The sequence below is a fragment of the Mustelus asterias genome, chromosome 12, assembly GCF_964213995.1.
Source record: "Mustelus asterias chromosome 12, sMusAst1.hap1.1, whole genome shotgun sequence".
Classification (NCBI taxonomy): domain Eukaryota; kingdom Metazoa; phylum Chordata; class Chondrichthyes; order Carcharhiniformes; family Triakidae; genus Mustelus; species Mustelus asterias.
The window spans coordinates 80,045,891-80,062,954 of record NC_135812.1 but is presented as its reverse complement, the minus strand read 5'-3'; the positions used below and the strand labels follow the sequence as shown (position 1 = coordinate 80,062,954).

The following is a 17,064-nucleotide window of genomic DNA, read 5'->3' as shown; positions in this document are numbered from 1 at the left end:
AATATGAAAAAAGAATTGAAGTGTCCATGAAGGTATCAAATTGTAAAAACCCAACTGGTTCACTAACGTCAATTCTTTCGAGGAGGAAACCTGCTATCCTTACCTGGTCTGTAGCCACTTCAGCGATATCAAAACCACAGAGACTGCAGTGGTTCAAAACAAAGCAGCGAACTCCCATATTCTCATTTCAGGGTTGGGCAAGAAATGAAATATGCACGACCCAAGAACAAAAAAGTCTCAACTTACTGGTGGCACAGTGGTTAGCACTGCAGCCTCACAGCACAAAGGTTCAATTCCAGCCTCGGGTGACTGCGTGGAGTTTGCACATTCACCCAGTGTCTGCATGAGTTTCCTCCGGGTGCTCCAGTTTCCTCCCACACTCCAAAGATGTGTGGGTTAGGCTGATTGGCCATGCTAAATTGCCCCTTAAGTGGTAGGGGGGTTAGCAGGGTAAATGCGTGGGGTTACGGGGAAAGGGCCTGGGTGGGATTGCTGTTGGCGCATGCTCGATGGGCTGAATGGCCTCCTCCAGTACTGTGTGGATTCTATGATTCTACCCCAATTTGTTTGTGAGCCTTATCTTGACACATGGGAAATTGGAGCAGTAGGCCATTCAGCCTTTTGAGACCACTCCATTCAATGAGACCATGACCTGTCTTTTACTTGAATAACAATTTACTATCCCTTAATGTTTTTAATATGCAGAAATCTATTTATCTCAGTCTTGAACATAGTCAACGTTGGAACCTCACAGCCCTCTGGGGCAGAGAATTCCAAACATTCACCACCCTCCAAATGAAGAAATTCCTCCTCATCTCAGTCCTGAATGGTGTGCCCTTTATTCGACATGCAAATTCTCCTGTAATTAAACCCAACATACTATATTGTCTTCTTTAAATGCTTAATTAATGATGAACACAGTCAAAATATCAAAAGGCAGTTAAAAACATTAAATTTGCGATGTTTATTTTAGGAAATATATATCAAACACATTTTTATTTTATATAAAAAGTCTAATTTGACAATGAATGTAAACCCCCAAAAAAATGCACATATAAAGGTCATACAATGAAAGACAAAAGATAAGCTTCAATTTTCAATATAATTACAGTTTCAAAATACTGAGTAACTAATGTGACACTCCTTTTATACGTTGCTTAAGATGGATAAAGATCCAAGATGTGCCGCATTTTAAGAAAAACTACCTCTATATCTTTCAGTGAGCAATACGTATTTTGGCAAAGAAGCGGTCTTTCTACTCACTGTTTAATATAGTTTACATCATTAAAGAGTTTGTCTTTTCTTTAAAAAAAACAACCACCACCAGTACTTTATTTCACAAATGTAAATGTTTCCATTGTGTGTGTGTGTGTGTTTGTGTGTGTGCGCGCGTCTTTCATTTCTTTAATTATAATCACCAAGGAACAGAGAGAGCTTTGGGATTTTCTTGAATACATGTCAGTTGGTGGTGTTTTGATATACTGAAACATGCTAGTAATATAGTGGAAATAAATATAGTAATAATTAAGCCAATTACATTCTGTTCTTTTTGTCCTGTAGAACACACATTTAGCTTTAGCACTGCAATAGTATTAAAAGCAATTTTTAATCCACCGAAACATTCTGTTCACAAATTAACACAAATTTTGTTTTAGGTTTCTCCCTGAACAATTTAGTTTTATTGCAAAATAAAGTCAACCACAAAAATCAATTTTGTGGTCTGCTGCAGAAGAGTTCTGAACAGCCCCTTTGGTGTCATGCAAATCTAAAAAAGGTAATCTATGAAGCAAGACAGTATAAAAACATGGCAAAGTGTGCACCACTTAGTTTTGTGATGTGTAATGGTCATTCATTTGTGAACAGAATAGCACAGTGTGGAATAAATTATCTTAAGATGAGCAGTGCTGATACACCACCACATTTTTTTTTTAACCTAAATTATTAGCTGGTCAAATAAATTCAGCAGCCTGAAGGAAAAGCCAGATATATTTTACATGTTGCTGTTCATGTCCTTTTCGGCTATTCCATTGGAAAAGTCATTTCCCTCACTCAGCCGTTGAACTCGGTATGCTTCATAGTGAATGGCACTGGTCACATCTTTGAGATTCTGCATGTGAGTCCTGGGGGATATTTAGTACAATGTCATCATCAGAATATGTAACTTGAAATCCTGAACCAGCTTAAAACGTACTTTTTTTTAAACCACTCATAGGTGTCGCTGGCTAGACCAGCATATATTTCCCAACCCGAGTTGCCCTTGGGAAGGTGGTGGTGAGCTGCCTTCTAGAACCACTGCAGTCCCTGTGGTGTAGGCACACCCTCGGTGCTGTTTGGGAGGGTGTTCCAGGATTTTGACCCAGCGACAGTGAGGGAACGGCAATATAGTTCCAAGTCAGGATGTTGTGTGGCTTGGAGGGGAACTTCCAAGTGGTGGCGTTCCCATGTATCTGCTGCCCTTGTCCTGCTAGGTAGTCATGAGTTTGGAAGGTGCCATCTGAGGAGCCATGGTGAGCTCCTTTAGTGTATCTTGTAGGCAGTTCACACTGCTGCCACTGAGCATTGGTGGTGGAGGGAGGGGGTGTTTGTGGGTGTAGTGCCAATCAAGCAGACTACTTTGTCCTGAATGGTTTCAAGTTTCCTGAGTGTTGTTCGGACTGCACTCCATCCAGGCAAATGGAAAGTATTCCATCACAGTGCTGACTTTTGCATTGCAGATGGGGGATAGACTTTGGGGAACGAGGAAGTGAGTAATTCACCACAGGATTCCTAGCTCTGACCAGTTCTTGTAGCTACAATCTTTATAACGTTAGTCCAGTTGAGTTTCTAGTCAATGGTAACCACCAGGATGTTGATAGTGGGAGATTAAACAATAGTAATGCCATTGAATATGAAAGGATGATGTTAGATTCTGTCTTGTTGGAGACGGTCACTGCCTGGCACTTATGTGGCACAAGTTTGCCTGCCCCTTCAGAGCAAGACAAAATAGTGTCCAGGTCCTGTCACATTTAGACATGGACTGCTTCAGTATCAGAGGAATCGCTTGAATTTTCCATTTATTTGTTACAATGCTAAATTAAATTGGAATTCGCTTTCAAAATAATGGAGGGGCTAATATTGGTTGTTGGAAATGATGCAGCAACTTTGGAAGTGGAGGAAACGTGCAGTTAAATGTGATAAAGGAAGTTTTCCAAGTTGCATCACTCCATCATTAGCTTTGTGAAAACAGCAATTTGCTCTTTGATCACCACTGCCCTGCATTGAATGTCGGGCTGTATTTGCCCAAACTGAAACTGCACAAGATATTTAGTGCTAATAATTAGAAGTACAGGTACCTTTATAATTGTGATAATTGTTAATTATGGCCAATGAACTTCGCTGGCACTAAAAAAATACCTTTTACAAATGTGGAGGCTCATTTCTGGAGTTACGAATATTACAGGGGGAATTTAAAAATGTCAAACTTAATGTTTTCTTACTTTTCCTGTGTCTCTTTTTCTTTTCTCTCAATTCAATCTTTCCTGGTTTCTTTTTGCACTTGACATGGATTCACTATTTAATTCACCTGCTTCCCAATCCTTACACCACATATTTTCCAACCTTTAAATCTCATTGGTTAAGGAGACACCCTGTTCTGCTCTGTTCGCTCCGCTCCAGTTTCTCTCACTTTAGCAACTTTACCAAACAGTTTCTTGAGCTGAAGTTGGGCTAATTAACTAATCAGTCTAACCAATAGAAGATGCCCAGTTACAGCAACTTAAGGCTGACTATTTCAACTTAGATATTTCACTCAATAGTGAAATTTACAAATAACAGAGTAACATTGATACTGGAGTGTTGAAACACCTTACTGCAAATAAGCCTGCCACCCCTGAACACGAATTGCTTTTTGAAATAAAACATACAAGGTGTATCACACCAACAGCATTCAGAAAGGCAAAATAGGTGTATAGATAAGGTTTCCCTGCAGAAAAGAACCCCTTCCCAACTCACCTTATCAGCAGATCACGCAAGTAGGCAAATTCGCAGTGAGACATATTTTCCACTGTAAGAGATTGAAAAAGAGTTAATGTAGAATCTGTTGTGATTCATTTGAATGGTTATCCTATATGATCTACTTTGATAACGTTGTATGTAACATTGTGTTCAAATCCATGGGTCACCTCATTGCCTCGTCATCCATCGTCATGTTGCAATCATGCCTGTTACAATGAGAACGCAGCACAAACTTGCAGTATATACACCCTGAATGCATTTGTTGCAGGGTGTGACGCAGCATTTAGACTTTAGGGGTGAATGCATGCATAAATAATTCTCTTTATTTAAACTCATAACGTGATCATATACTTAAAAAAACACTTGTGTTACTTTAAAAAAAACCACCCTGATTATAGGCAGGAAGGGAAGAGAAATGGGGTTCCGGTCTCTCCCTCATCTCTGTCCGTAACAATATGTAGATGAGTAGGGAATTCAAATAGCATCCAGTGCATGCCAGGACAATAAATAGGCCAAATAATTGATATAAAGTCACAGTGTCCTTATATAAGCAGGGATTCATTGCAAATCAACTTATCTGCAACGTTGTTTCCCAAGACTCATGAAACTCAAATTGTATGCCAGAGTTTTACCGCCTCACTCGCCCGAGGCGCATAAGATCCCATCCGAGGCCAACAGAGAATGTCGTTCTGTGAGCCTCGCCCGCCCCAATTCTGGGGCAGATGAGGCTGCAATATTCCAGCCATATAGTGTTTCCACTTGATCTCACAGAATGCAGAACTCAAATATCCTTTACTGGGACCGAAACAAAAACTGGACCGTGTTGTTCAGGAATCTAACTCAATTCATAAAGAGCCTAGCTATGTTTCTTGAGAGTGAGACGACAGCAAAATTACTCTCAAGAACCTTTGAACAGTTTCGGAACTCTAAATGTACCGCTTTGTTTATTGGGAAAGGGATAAAACAGGATAAAAGCTGATCGCAACAGAAAGAAAAATGCATTTTGCAACAAGGCCATTTTCTGCACCCGAGCCACACCCATTTCCCAGCCAAACTCTTCGCTGGTTACTTTTGAATTTTTGTTTTGCTGGTATCAGCAGTAACAGCAGATCACTAGAAAGATTGCAGTGCTGTCAGGCACAGCACAGTTCTGCACAAAATATTTTTTTATTAATGACTATGGTACTATTTTTAACATTTTTTTTGTACCATCCTTCGACTGAGCTGGAGGTCACCCTTCTTATAATCCCGTTTCCTGGTTCAGTGTCCATTTTCATCTGATTACACCTTGTATATTATTTTTAAAGATATTACACAACTGCAAGTTGTTGTATTTATCCACTGGGAAGTAATAGAACAAAAGTTGTTTACCTCTTTGGTGAATTATTTTATAAACAGTTTCAACTCATCAAATGACCACAAGAGGGCAGAAGAAAATGCACTATCTCCGCAATGGTGGATTCAATTGGAAATAAAACAGCAGATCCAGACAGAGTTAACCAACATATTTGAAATAACTCCTCAGAGGCCTGTGTCCCTTCAGCAGATTCCCTTTATTTACAAACTTATCTCCACTCTTAAGTGTGCTTCAGGTACAAAGTCAGAATCCTGAGTGTGGGTAGCCCTGACACTCTTGGCGACCCAGTGGCACAGTGGTTAGCACTGCTGCCTCACAGCTCCAGGGACCTGGGTTTGATTCCCAGCTTGGGTCACTGTCCGTGTGGAGTTTGCACATTCTCCCCGTGTCTGTGTGGGTTTCCTCTGGGTGTTCCAGTTTCTCCCCACATTCCAAAAATGCGCGGGTTACGTGCATTGGCCATGCTAAATTGCCTCTTAGTGTCCCGGGATGTGTCAGTTAGAGGGATTATTGGGGTAAATATGTGGGATCACGGGGATAGGGCCTGGGTAGGATTGTTGTCAGTGCAGACTTGATGGGCCGAATGGCCTCCTTCTGCACTGTCAGGTTTCTATGTTTCTTCATTATATACACAGGTGTGACTCCCTGATTGGGTAGGCAATTATATCAACCAGGGAGCTCATACTTCAAGAGGCCAACTTCATGGGCTTTGTTGAGTTCAGTACAGTTTTTAATTGATTACACAGTTCTTGGCTTCACATGTTTATAGTTATGAGTTATTCAACTGATAGGTTAACTGCACACAAAAAACTCAGGCACTTGACAAATAATTAAGCTTAACAAAACTTGCATATTCATAACCTCAGAATGCCCAAAAACATTTTACAGCCAATGAATCGTCGCGGTTGTAACTTTGGAAACTGAGGCATAGAAATTGCGCGGCAGTGAGGCAAAAGTGCTGAAAACCAGTATTTTTAAATATCATTTAAAATGGAGATGATGTCAAATTCTTTCACTCAGATGGTTGCGAGTCTTTGTCTTTGGAACCCTATCCTTGAAAAGATGGTGGAAGCAGAGTCTTGGAATAGTTTGAAGGCAGAGGTGGATAGATTCTTGGTAAGCAAGGAGGTGATAGGATATCGCAGATAAGAGAGATCAGAAACTATCAGATCAGCCAAAATCTTATTAAAATGACGGAGAAGGCTCAAGGGGCTGAATGGTCACTTCTCCTTGCTTATATGTTCAAAATGTTATCGCGATAGGGGATTCCATAGAGGAGCAGACAGGTGCTTATTTGGCCGTAGACGTGACTCCAGATGGCAAGTTGCCTCCCTGGTGCCAGGGTCGAGGAGGTCACAGAGCAGCTGCAGGACATGCTGTTGGGAGTGGATCATGGTCCACACTGGGGCAAATGAAATAGGTAGGGAAAAAAAAATGAGTTCGCAAAGGGGATTTTAAGGAGCTAGGAAGGGAATTACTCAAGAGCAGTAATCTGAGGATTATTCCAGTGTCAAGTGCTAAAGGGCGTAAGAATAAGAAGATTGAGCAGTCAACACATAGCTGGAGAAATGGAGTAGGATGAAAGGCTTTAAATTTCTGCTGCATTGATACCGGTTCTGGGGCCGTGTACTTCAGAATTATTCGTCAAATTGTTAAACTATCTAATCTCGGAACAGGAATCCCCCGGAGTTTCTATTAGGTTGCACTGGGTTTCTTTTCGGTTCAAAAATCACCCCAAGCAGCGTAAAATAATTGAAGAATTTCAAATGTAAACCCGCACTAGTTGAACAAAGAAAAGTACAGCACAGTACTGCCCTTATGTGGTCTGTATCCCTCTAGTCCCTCCCTATTCATGTACCCATCCAGACTCCTCTTAAATGTTGCTAATGTGCCTGCTTTCACCACATTCTCTTGCAGTCACCTACAAGTCTATGTGTGAAAAACTTCCCCTTAAACTTTCCCCCTCCCACCTTGAACCTGTGCCCCCTTGACACTTCCATCCTTGGAAAAAGCCTCTGACTATCCACCCTGTCTATGCCTCTCATAATTTTGTAGACCTCTATCAGGTCTCCCCTCAGCCTCCGCCTTTCCAGTGAAAACAATCCTAGTTATTCAACCTTTCCTCATAGCCAACGCCTTTGAGACCAGGCAACATCCTGGTGAAGCTTCTTTGCACTCTCTCCAAAGCTTCCACATCCTTCTGATAGTGTGGTGATCAGAACTGCACGCAATACTCCAAATGCGGCCTAACCAAGGTTTTATATAGCTGCAATGCGATTTCCTAACTCCTGAACTCAATGCCCCAGCTGAGGAAGGCAAGCATGCCATATGCCTTCTTACCTAGGCCACCTATGATGCCACTTTTAGGGAACTGCGGACCTGCATGCCCAAATCCTTCTGAATGCTAATGTTCCTAAGGGGTCTGCTATTTACAGTGTAATTCATACCTAAATTTGATCCTCCAAAATGCATCACCTCGCATTTGTCTGGGTTAAACTCCATCTGCCATTTCTGTGCCCAATCTCCAATCAATCCTCGGCACTATCAGCAATTCTGCCAATCTTTGTGTCCTCCGCAAACTTACTAATCAGACCACCCACATTTTCCTCCAGATCATTTATATATACTACAAACAAGAGGTCCCAGCACTGATCCCTGCGGAACACCACTAGCTACAGATCTCCGTTCTGAAAAACACCCTTCCACCGCTACTCTGTTTTCTACAGAACCAAGCCAATTCTGTATCCATCCAGCCAGCCCACCCTGAATCCCATGTGATCTTAGTTTTTGTACCAGTCTGCCATGTGGGACCTTGTCAAAACACCTTACTAAAGTCCATATACGCTACATCCACAGCCCTTCCCTCATCAAATTTCTTTGTCACCTCTTCAAAAAACTCCATCAAATTGGTAAAACATGACCTTCCCCGTACAAAAACCATGCTGCCCGTCACTAACTAGTCCATTTTCCTCCAAATGTGCATACTTCATGTCTCTCAGTATCTTCTCCAAAACTCCCCCACCACTGATGTCAGGTTCACCGGCCTATAATTTCCTGGATTATCCCTGCTTCCTTTCTTAAACAAGGGAACAACATTGGCAATTCTCCAGTCCTCTGGAACCTTGCCTGTGGTCAAAGAGGATGTGAAGATATTTGTTAAGGCCCCAGCTATTTCTCCCCATGGCTCCCACAGTAACCTGGGATAGATCTCATCTGGCCCTGGGGACTTGTCTACCTTAATGCAATTTAGGATACGCAACTCTTCCTCCTTTGATACATTGACGTTCTCTAGAGTGTTCACACACCTATTCTTGACCTCAACATCCGTCATGTCCTTCTCCTTGGTGAATACCAATACAAAGTACTCATTAAGGATTTCACCCACTTCCCGTGGCTCCACGCGTAACTTTCCTCCATTATCCTTGAGTGAGCCTACTCTTTCTCTTGTTACCCTCTTACTTCTTATATATGCATAAAAAGCCTTGGAATTCTCCTTGACCCTGCTTGCTAAACAGGATGGAGTTTCTGCAATCTTCTATGCTGGTTTAAAAATACAGCACTCTGGAAACCAGTCACACCCACAGACTGGCCACACCTCCAAATGAAATTAATCACCATTAGAATTTCTGCTAATCCCATTTGGGAAATCTCTTCAAATCAAGTTTTGATTTCTCGGCATAAAGACACTAGCAAGCCTGATTTAGACATTAATATTTAATTTACTATGGAACTATTTTCATTTTTACGAATTAAACTAGTACTTCGGGCACCAATTAAAAATGCACAATATGTTAAACCGATGTTCACCTGCTTTAACAAAGCTATACTCTACCATCCAAATATATCAGTAAGTAGCCTCACAACACCAAGTTAAAGTCCAACAGGTTTATTTGGAATCACGAGCTTTCGGACCGCTGCTCCTTCATCAGGTGAGTGGAGACTCACCCTGGCCATTCACCTGATGAAGGAACAGTGCTCTTAAAGCTCGTGATTCCAAATAAACCTGTTGGACTTTAACCTGGTGCTGTGAGACTTCTTACTGTGCCCACCCCAGTCCAACGCCAGTAACTCCACATTAAACATATTAAGGAATAAATTTTAGTACAAATTTGGAAAAATTTTTTAGAATCCTTACAGTACAGGAGACGGCCATTCAGCCCATTTGAGTCTCTACTGATCACAATCCCACCCAGACCCTATTCCTGTGACCCTCATTCACCCTGTTAATCCCCCTGACACTAGGGTCAATTTAGCATAGCCAATCAACCTAACCCACATATCGTTGGACTGGGGGAAGAAACCGGAGCACTCAGAGAAAACCCATGCAGGCACGGGGAGATTGTGCAAAGTCCACACTGTCACCCGTGGCTGGAATTGAACCCGGGTCCCTGGCGCTGTGAGGCAGCAGTGCTAACCACTGTGCCACCCTTCTGAAACACTTTCCCATTGCGTTGGTTCACGGAAGATTTTACATTTGCAAAATGCAACAGATTTCAAGTAGAAACTTGAGCATAAAAATCCAAGTTGGAAAACTAGCAATTTTAAGGCTATTTTTCTATCTCGTGTCAAATACGAATCGAAGTGGAATCTTCAAGCGCAATCTTTACATAAGTATGGAAATAAAATAATTCTGTCTGAGTTCATGTTACATGTAATCCTCCCTGCATTTAGGATGTTGTCTGCCAAAAGAGTTGGTATTGTACATCAATTTGATTTTAGTGTGGCACGGTGGCAAGCACTGCTGCCTCACAGCGCCAGGGACCCAGGTTCAATTCCAGCCTTGGATCACTGTCTGTGCAGAGTTTACACATTCTCCCCGTGCCTGCATGGGTTTCCTCCGGATTCTTCCCGCAGTCCAAAGATGTGTGGGTTAGGTTGATTGACCAGGCTCCCTTTGTGTCAGGGGGAAGTAGCAGGGTAAATGTGCGGTATTATGGGAATAAGGCTTGGGTGGGATTGCTGTCAGTGTAGGCTCGGTGGGCTGAATGGCCTCTTTCTGCATGGTAGGGATTCTGTGATTCCAGTGCGCAGAAAGATAAAAGGTAGGAGCAGGAGTGGGCCATTTGGCTTATCGAGCCTGCTTTGCCATTCCATATGATCATGGCTGATCCTCTAAGCATCTTTTCCCATGCCTTCTCCAACCCCTTGGTGTACACCTTTAGTGTCTAAAAATCTATGTTTTTTTCTTAAATACATTTAATAACTTGACCTCCACGGTGTAATGTGATAGGGAATTCCACAGGTTCACCAGCCTCCGAGTGAGGACATTTCTCATTTCAGCCCTGAAAGGCCTGACCAGTATTAGACCACAAGACATAGGAGCAGAATTAGGCCACTCGGCCCATCGAGTCTGCTCCGCCATTCAATCATGGCTGATATTTTTCTCATCCCCATTCTCCTGCCTTTTCCCCATAACCCCTGATCCCCTTATTAATCAAGGACCTATATATATCTCGGTCTTAAATAGACTCAATGACCTGGCCTCCACAGCCTTCTGCAGCAAACAGTTCCACTGATTCACCACTCTGTCTGAAGAAATTCCTCCTCATCTGTGTTTTAAAGGATCATCCCTTTAGCCTGAGGTTGTGCCCTCTAGTTCTAGTTTTTCCTACGAGTGGAAACATCCTCTCCACGTCCACTCTATCCAGGCCTCTCAGTATTCTGCAAGTTTCAATAAGATCCCCCTTCATCCTTCTAAATTTCAACGAGTACAGACCCAGAGTCCTCAACCGTTCCTCATACGACAAGCTCTTCATTCCAGGGATCATTCTTGTGAACCTGTTCTGGACCCTTTCCAAGGCCAGCACGTCCTTCCTTAGGTACGGGCCCAAAACTGCTCACAATACTCCAAATGGGGTCTGACCAGAGCCTTATACAGCCTCAGAAGTATATTCCTGCTCTGGTATTCTAGCCCTCTCGACATGAATGCCAACATTGCATTTCCCTTCCTAACTGCCGACTGAACTTGTACGTTAACCTTAAGAGAATCTTGAACAAGGATCCCCAAGTCCCTTTATGCTTCTAATTTCCTCGGCATTTTCCCATTGAGAAAATAGTCTATGCCTCCATTCCTCTTTCCAAAGCGCATAACCTCACACTTTTCCACATTGTATTCTATCTGCCACTTCTTTGCCCACTCTCCTAGCCTGTCCAAGTCCTTCTGCAGCCCCCTGCTTTCTCAGTACTACCTACCTCTCCACATGTCTTTGTATCATCTGCAAACTTAGCAACAGTGCCTTCAGCTCTTCCAGTACAGTTACAACACTGGCATCTACCCAACAATGTGGAAAATTGCCCAGGTATGTCCTGTACACAAAAAGCAGGACAAATCCAACCCGGCCAATTACCGCCCAGTATACTCTCAATCAGTAGTAAAGTGATGGAAGGGGTTATCAACAGTGCTATCAAGCAGCACCTGCTCAGCAATAATCTGCTCAGTGATGCCCAGTTGGGTTTTCGCCAGGGTCACTCAGTTCCTGAGCTCATTACAGCCTTGGTTCAAACATTGACAAAAGATCTGAATTCCAGAGGTGAAGTGAGAGTGACAGTCCTTGACATTAAGGCCGCATTCGACCGAATGTGGCATCAAGGAGTCCTAGTGAAACTGGAATCAATGGGTATCAGGGGGCAAACTGTCCGCTGGTTGGAGTCATACCTGGCACATAGGAAGATGGTTGTGGAGGGTCAATCATCTCAACTCCAGGACATCTCTGCAGGAGTCCCTCAGGGTAGTGTCCTAGGCCTAACAATCTTCAGCTGCTTCATCAATGACCTTCTCTCCGTCATAAGGTCAGAAGTGGGGATGTTCAAAGATTGCACAATGCTCAGTACCATTCGCGACTCCTCAGATACTGAAGCAGGCCATGTTCAAATTCAACAAGATCTGGACAATATCCAGGCTTGAGCTGACAAGTGGCAAGTAACACTCATGCCACACAAATGCCAGACAATGCCCATCACCAATAAAAGACACTCTAACCACTGGCCCTTGACATTCAATGGTGTAACCATCACTGAATCCCCCACTGTCAACATCCTTGGGGTTACCATTGACCAGAAACTCAACTGGACTCACCACATAAACACAGTGGCTACAAGAGCAGGTCAGAGGCTAGGAATCCTGCGGCGAGTAACTCACCTCTTGACTTCCCAGAGCCTATCCACCATCTACAAGGCACAAGTCAGGAGTGTGATGGAATACTCCCCACTAGTCTGGGTGGGTGCAGCTCCAACAACACAAGAAGCTTGACACCATCCAGGACAAAGCAGCACATCTACAAACATTCAATCCCTCCACCACCGACGCTCAGTAGCAGCAATGTGTACTATCTACAAGATGCATTGCAGTAATTCATCAAAGGTCCTTAGACAGCACCTTCCAAACCCACGACCACTTCCATCTAGAAGGACAAGGGCAGCAGATAAATGGGAACACCACCACCTGCAAGTTGCCCTCCAAGCCACCCACTATCCTGACTTGGAAATATATCGCTGTTCCTTCACAGTCGCTGGGTCAAAATCCTGGAATTCCCTCCCTAACAGCATTGTGGGTCAACCCACAGAACATGGACTGCAGTGATTCAAGAACACAGTAAGAATTTTAACAACACCAGGTTAAAGTCCAACAGGTTCATTTGGTAGCAAATGCCATTAGCTTTCGGAGCGCTGCTCCTTCGTCAGATGGAGTGGATATCTGCTCACAAACTGAGCAGATATCCACTCCATCTGACGAAGGAGCAGGGCTCCGAAAGCTAATGGCATTTGCTATCAAATAAACCTGTTGGACTTTAACCTGGTGTTGTTAAAACTCTTACTGTGTTTACCCTAGTCCAACGCCAGCATCTCCACATCGCGATTCAAGAAGGCAGCTCACCAGCACCTTCTCAAGGGCAATTAGGGATGGGCAATAAAATGCTGGCCAGCCAGCGATGCCCATGTCCCACGAATGAATTTTTAAAAAGTTCCTTCTTCCAAATCGTTAATGTATATTGTGAAAAGTTGTGGTCCCAGCACTGACCCCTGAGACACACTCGTCACCAGCTGCCATCCTGAAAAGGACACCTTAATCCCCACTCTCTGCCTTCTGCCAGTCAGTCAATCCTCTATCCATGCCGGAACTTACCCTTAACACCATGGGCTCTTAACTCATTTAACAGTCTCCTATGCGGCACCTTGTCAGGAGCCTTCTGGAAATCTAAATAAATCACGTTCACTGGTTCTCCTTTATCTAACTTCCTTGTTACCTTCTCAAAGAATTTTAACAGATTTATCAGACATGACCTCCCCTTGACAAAGCCGTGCTGACTCAGTCTAACTTTATCATGCACTTCCAAGTACTCCGCAATCTCAACTATAACAATGGACTCTAAAATCTTGCCAATGACTGAAGTCAGGCTAACCGGCCTATAATTTCCCGTCTGCTGCCTCCCTCCCTTCTTAAACAGCGATGTTACATTAGCTACTTTCCAGTCCTCTGGGACCCTCCCTGCCTCTAGTGATTCCTGAAAGATCACCACCAATGCCTCCACAATTTCCTCAGCTATCTCTTTTCGAACCCTGAGGTACTGCTACATACTGTTGCTTGGTAATGCACAGCTTGATCTTTGCTGAAAAGAGAAACATGTTGCCAAAGCTTTTCATTTTGGCCACGGTGTTGTCACGGAGAAAGCAGCGGAGAATCAAATATATACTGACCATGTATATTGACCAAAGACTGCCAGTTTCGGATCCGAGTCCACCTCAGATTACAGTAGAAAAGCAAAGTACCTCAATAATTTGAACAACAGGTTTAAAGGAAGCCATTTCACACTGCCTCTATGCAGTGACTACATGAGTGGTGTTTACCACAGACAGGATGCTGCTGTCAGTCCAAAATGATGCTTGGCTGATCATACCACTGAGCAACTTTGCGTATGAATTTCTGTGCCTGTGCAATGCCAGGTACGTTGCTGCGGTTGGCCGAACAAATTAAACAGCATGTTTCTTCGACTGTTTGCAGCAGGTAGAGTACAGACTGTACTCAACCAGCCCGTGCTTGCAAAGCTCAAAATAAAGCATCTGCTGTTAGATGTCATTCAATAATCCTGAGTGCACTAATAGCTATACTAACAACCCATTTCAGACAAGTCAGTCCAGCTTGTTACAGGTAACATTGATCGACAGGGATCCGATCTGCAAACAAGAGAAATATGTTCAAGCCTTGTGCGCTTTTTAAAAAAATTATCCAGAAATTTAGGGTGCCTATAGTTCTCTGTTGCTTTGCCCATGGTAATGCCTTGGTCAGAAGTGACTTTCCAACCAATCGGCACTCTTTTTTCCTGTAGTACAAATTGTGATCATTTGAAATTCGGTATTCTCCGGGTCTTTCCTGATGAGCGCATGACAAAAAAAAAAGCTTCAGGAATATGTCTCTATCTCGTCTCAGAATCAGAAAGTTGTGGGTTCAGTTCCCACTGCAGGGTCTTGGAACACAAAATTCAGGTTGACCCCTCTAAAGGAGTATTGACTGCAAGGATACCATCTTTCAGATGAGACATTAAATTGAAGCCCCAACTGCCCCCTCAGGTGAAGATAAAATATGTTATGGCACTATTTCAAAAGAAAAGCAGGGCAGTCCTGAAGCCCTGACCGGTGCTACCGTAAGTGCAAATCTTTCTTATTCAGTATACACTATTCAAGACTAGTGGGGGGTACTTTGATTCTTGATTTGATTTATTATTGTCACATTAGCATACAGTGAAAAGTATTGTTTCTTGCGCGCTATACAGACAAACCATACCGTATATAGAGAATGTTTCCACGTCACATTGATCCCTTAACCAACACTTAAAAATCAGTGATCCGATCCTTATATTGCTGTGTGGGGGATTTTGCTGTCTGCAATTTTCCTGCTGCTTTTCCTACATTCCAACAGTAAGCAAAATCTTCCATTGTCTATGAATTGCTTTGGAACCTGAGGGCTTGGCTTACTTTCCTTTCATCACCTTCACCTCTGCCACCTTGAACCACCTGACTGGAGTAGCTAGCATAATGCCTTGAAAAAAAAAAACCATCCATCATTCCTCGGAGTAATAAGCCTTTGACTGGAAGTGCCCACATGACTCAGGTGGAAATGTAAATGAAAAGTGATAATACTCCAGGCACAATCTACCTTTATTCAAGGCATTTCAATAATTGTTCAGTTGGAGTTCGTCTCAACACTCATCAATATTGCAATGAATCAACTAATTAAAAGTCTGGATTTAATTATCAGTTAGTTAGGTGGCATGGTGGTTAGCACTGCTGCCTCACAGCACCAGGGACCCAGGTTCGATTCCCACCTTGGGTCAGTGTCTGTGTGGAGCTTGCACATTCTCCCCGTGTCTGCGTGGGTTTCCTTCGGGTGCTCCGGTTTCCTCCCACTCTCCAAAGATGTGCGGGTTAGGTTGATTGGCCATGTTAAATTGACCCTCATGTTAGGGGGATTAGCAGGGTAAATATAGAGGGTTTATCGGAATAAGGCCTGGGTGGGATAGTTGTCGGTGCAGACTCAATGGGCTGAATGGCCTCCTTCTGCACTGTAAGGTTTCTACGGTTCTAGTTTGCACAATGAAGTTCATAAATTGGCTGGAAACGTGTAAAAACAAATTATTTTTCTCTTTATGCATCAATTATGGATCACAGTGCCAAAAACGTTACAGGCAAGGAATCAGAAACTAAATAGCTCCGAGTAAACAACAGGGTATTGCAATGGATAATTTTTACATTTCATCTTGCATATCTTTACCAGAAGTCATGTAGGAAGTTGCAAAAAGATAGTGCCTTAATGTATAATCTGCACAAATTAAACAAAATAAAACAGAAAATAATTTATTTCCTATATATTATTTGGGAATGAACATGAGTATTAATAATACTTTAAGGAGAGAATCTGAAGCAATAATAGACAAGCTTGAGAAATACTGCAATTATAAATTAAATTTGAATTATACATGTTGTGCCTGTCACATTTGCAGAAAATTGAAAAAATAATCAATATGCAATGACATTTAAAATTATGAATTTGGCTAATTGACAGAATTACTAATAAAAATAGAATAAATAACGGCGGGTTGTCAGGTGAGAGACCTGGTCTTCGAAGAAAGTCAAGTGACTGAGGGAGGACAGCAAAATAAAATTGAAACCAGAAGATTTGTGCAGCAGACAATTGAAATTACTCAGGCAATAGGAAGGAAAGGGATTAAGAAGCAGCCAAATGTGAAATCAGAAATGACGACCTTCAAGGCACAAAGGGCAGAGTGAGATTTTACCAGATGCCTTTGGCAGTGCTTCCACTCAAAGTGCATTACAAAACAATGATATATAAGCACATCAACAACATGGACACACAATGGGTGACTTAACGATGTGCAGTATGTCAAAGAAGGGAACAGGCGGCAGATAGAAAATAATTGAAACCTCCAGAAGAGTCAAACTGAAACATAATGAAGCCAACTGTGCGTTGGGAGCCATAAAAAGGCACTTGTTGATGACATCACTGGTAAGGCATCACTAGTGATGACGATGAGTTTGACATATAAAAATCTCAACTACTGAGTACACACTGTGCCCTCAATGCAAAGAGGATATATGAAGACTGTTAGACTTGATGAACTATTCAAGTGAAACACCTTTAGGAACAAAGATCAAACAGTTAGGACCACCTAATGGAGTTGGAATCCCAGTAAACGTGGAAA

At 42.7% G+C, this 17,064-nt stretch overlaps 1 protein-coding gene across 9 annotated transcripts in view; it reads right to left on the bottom strand.

The window, feature by feature from the left end:
• Nucleotides 1-945: 945 nt before the first annotated feature.
• Nucleotides 946-17,064, bottom strand: part of LOC144501616 (neuronal-specific septin-3-like) — a 305,860-nt gene continuing 289,741 nt past the window's right edge. For all 9 annotated transcript variants that reach the window (XM_078225492.1, XM_078225497.1, XM_078225498.1 and 6 more), the window contains 2 exons: nt 3,991-4,042; nt 946-2,120 (listed from right to left, as the gene is read on the bottom strand). In XM_078225492.1, coding sequence (XP_078081618.1) covers nt 1,991-2,120; nt 3,991-4,042 — 182 coding nt within the window. In that variant the 3' untranslated portion in view covers nt 946-1,990. The remainder of the gene's footprint in view (nt 2,121-3,990; nt 4,043-17,064) is intronic.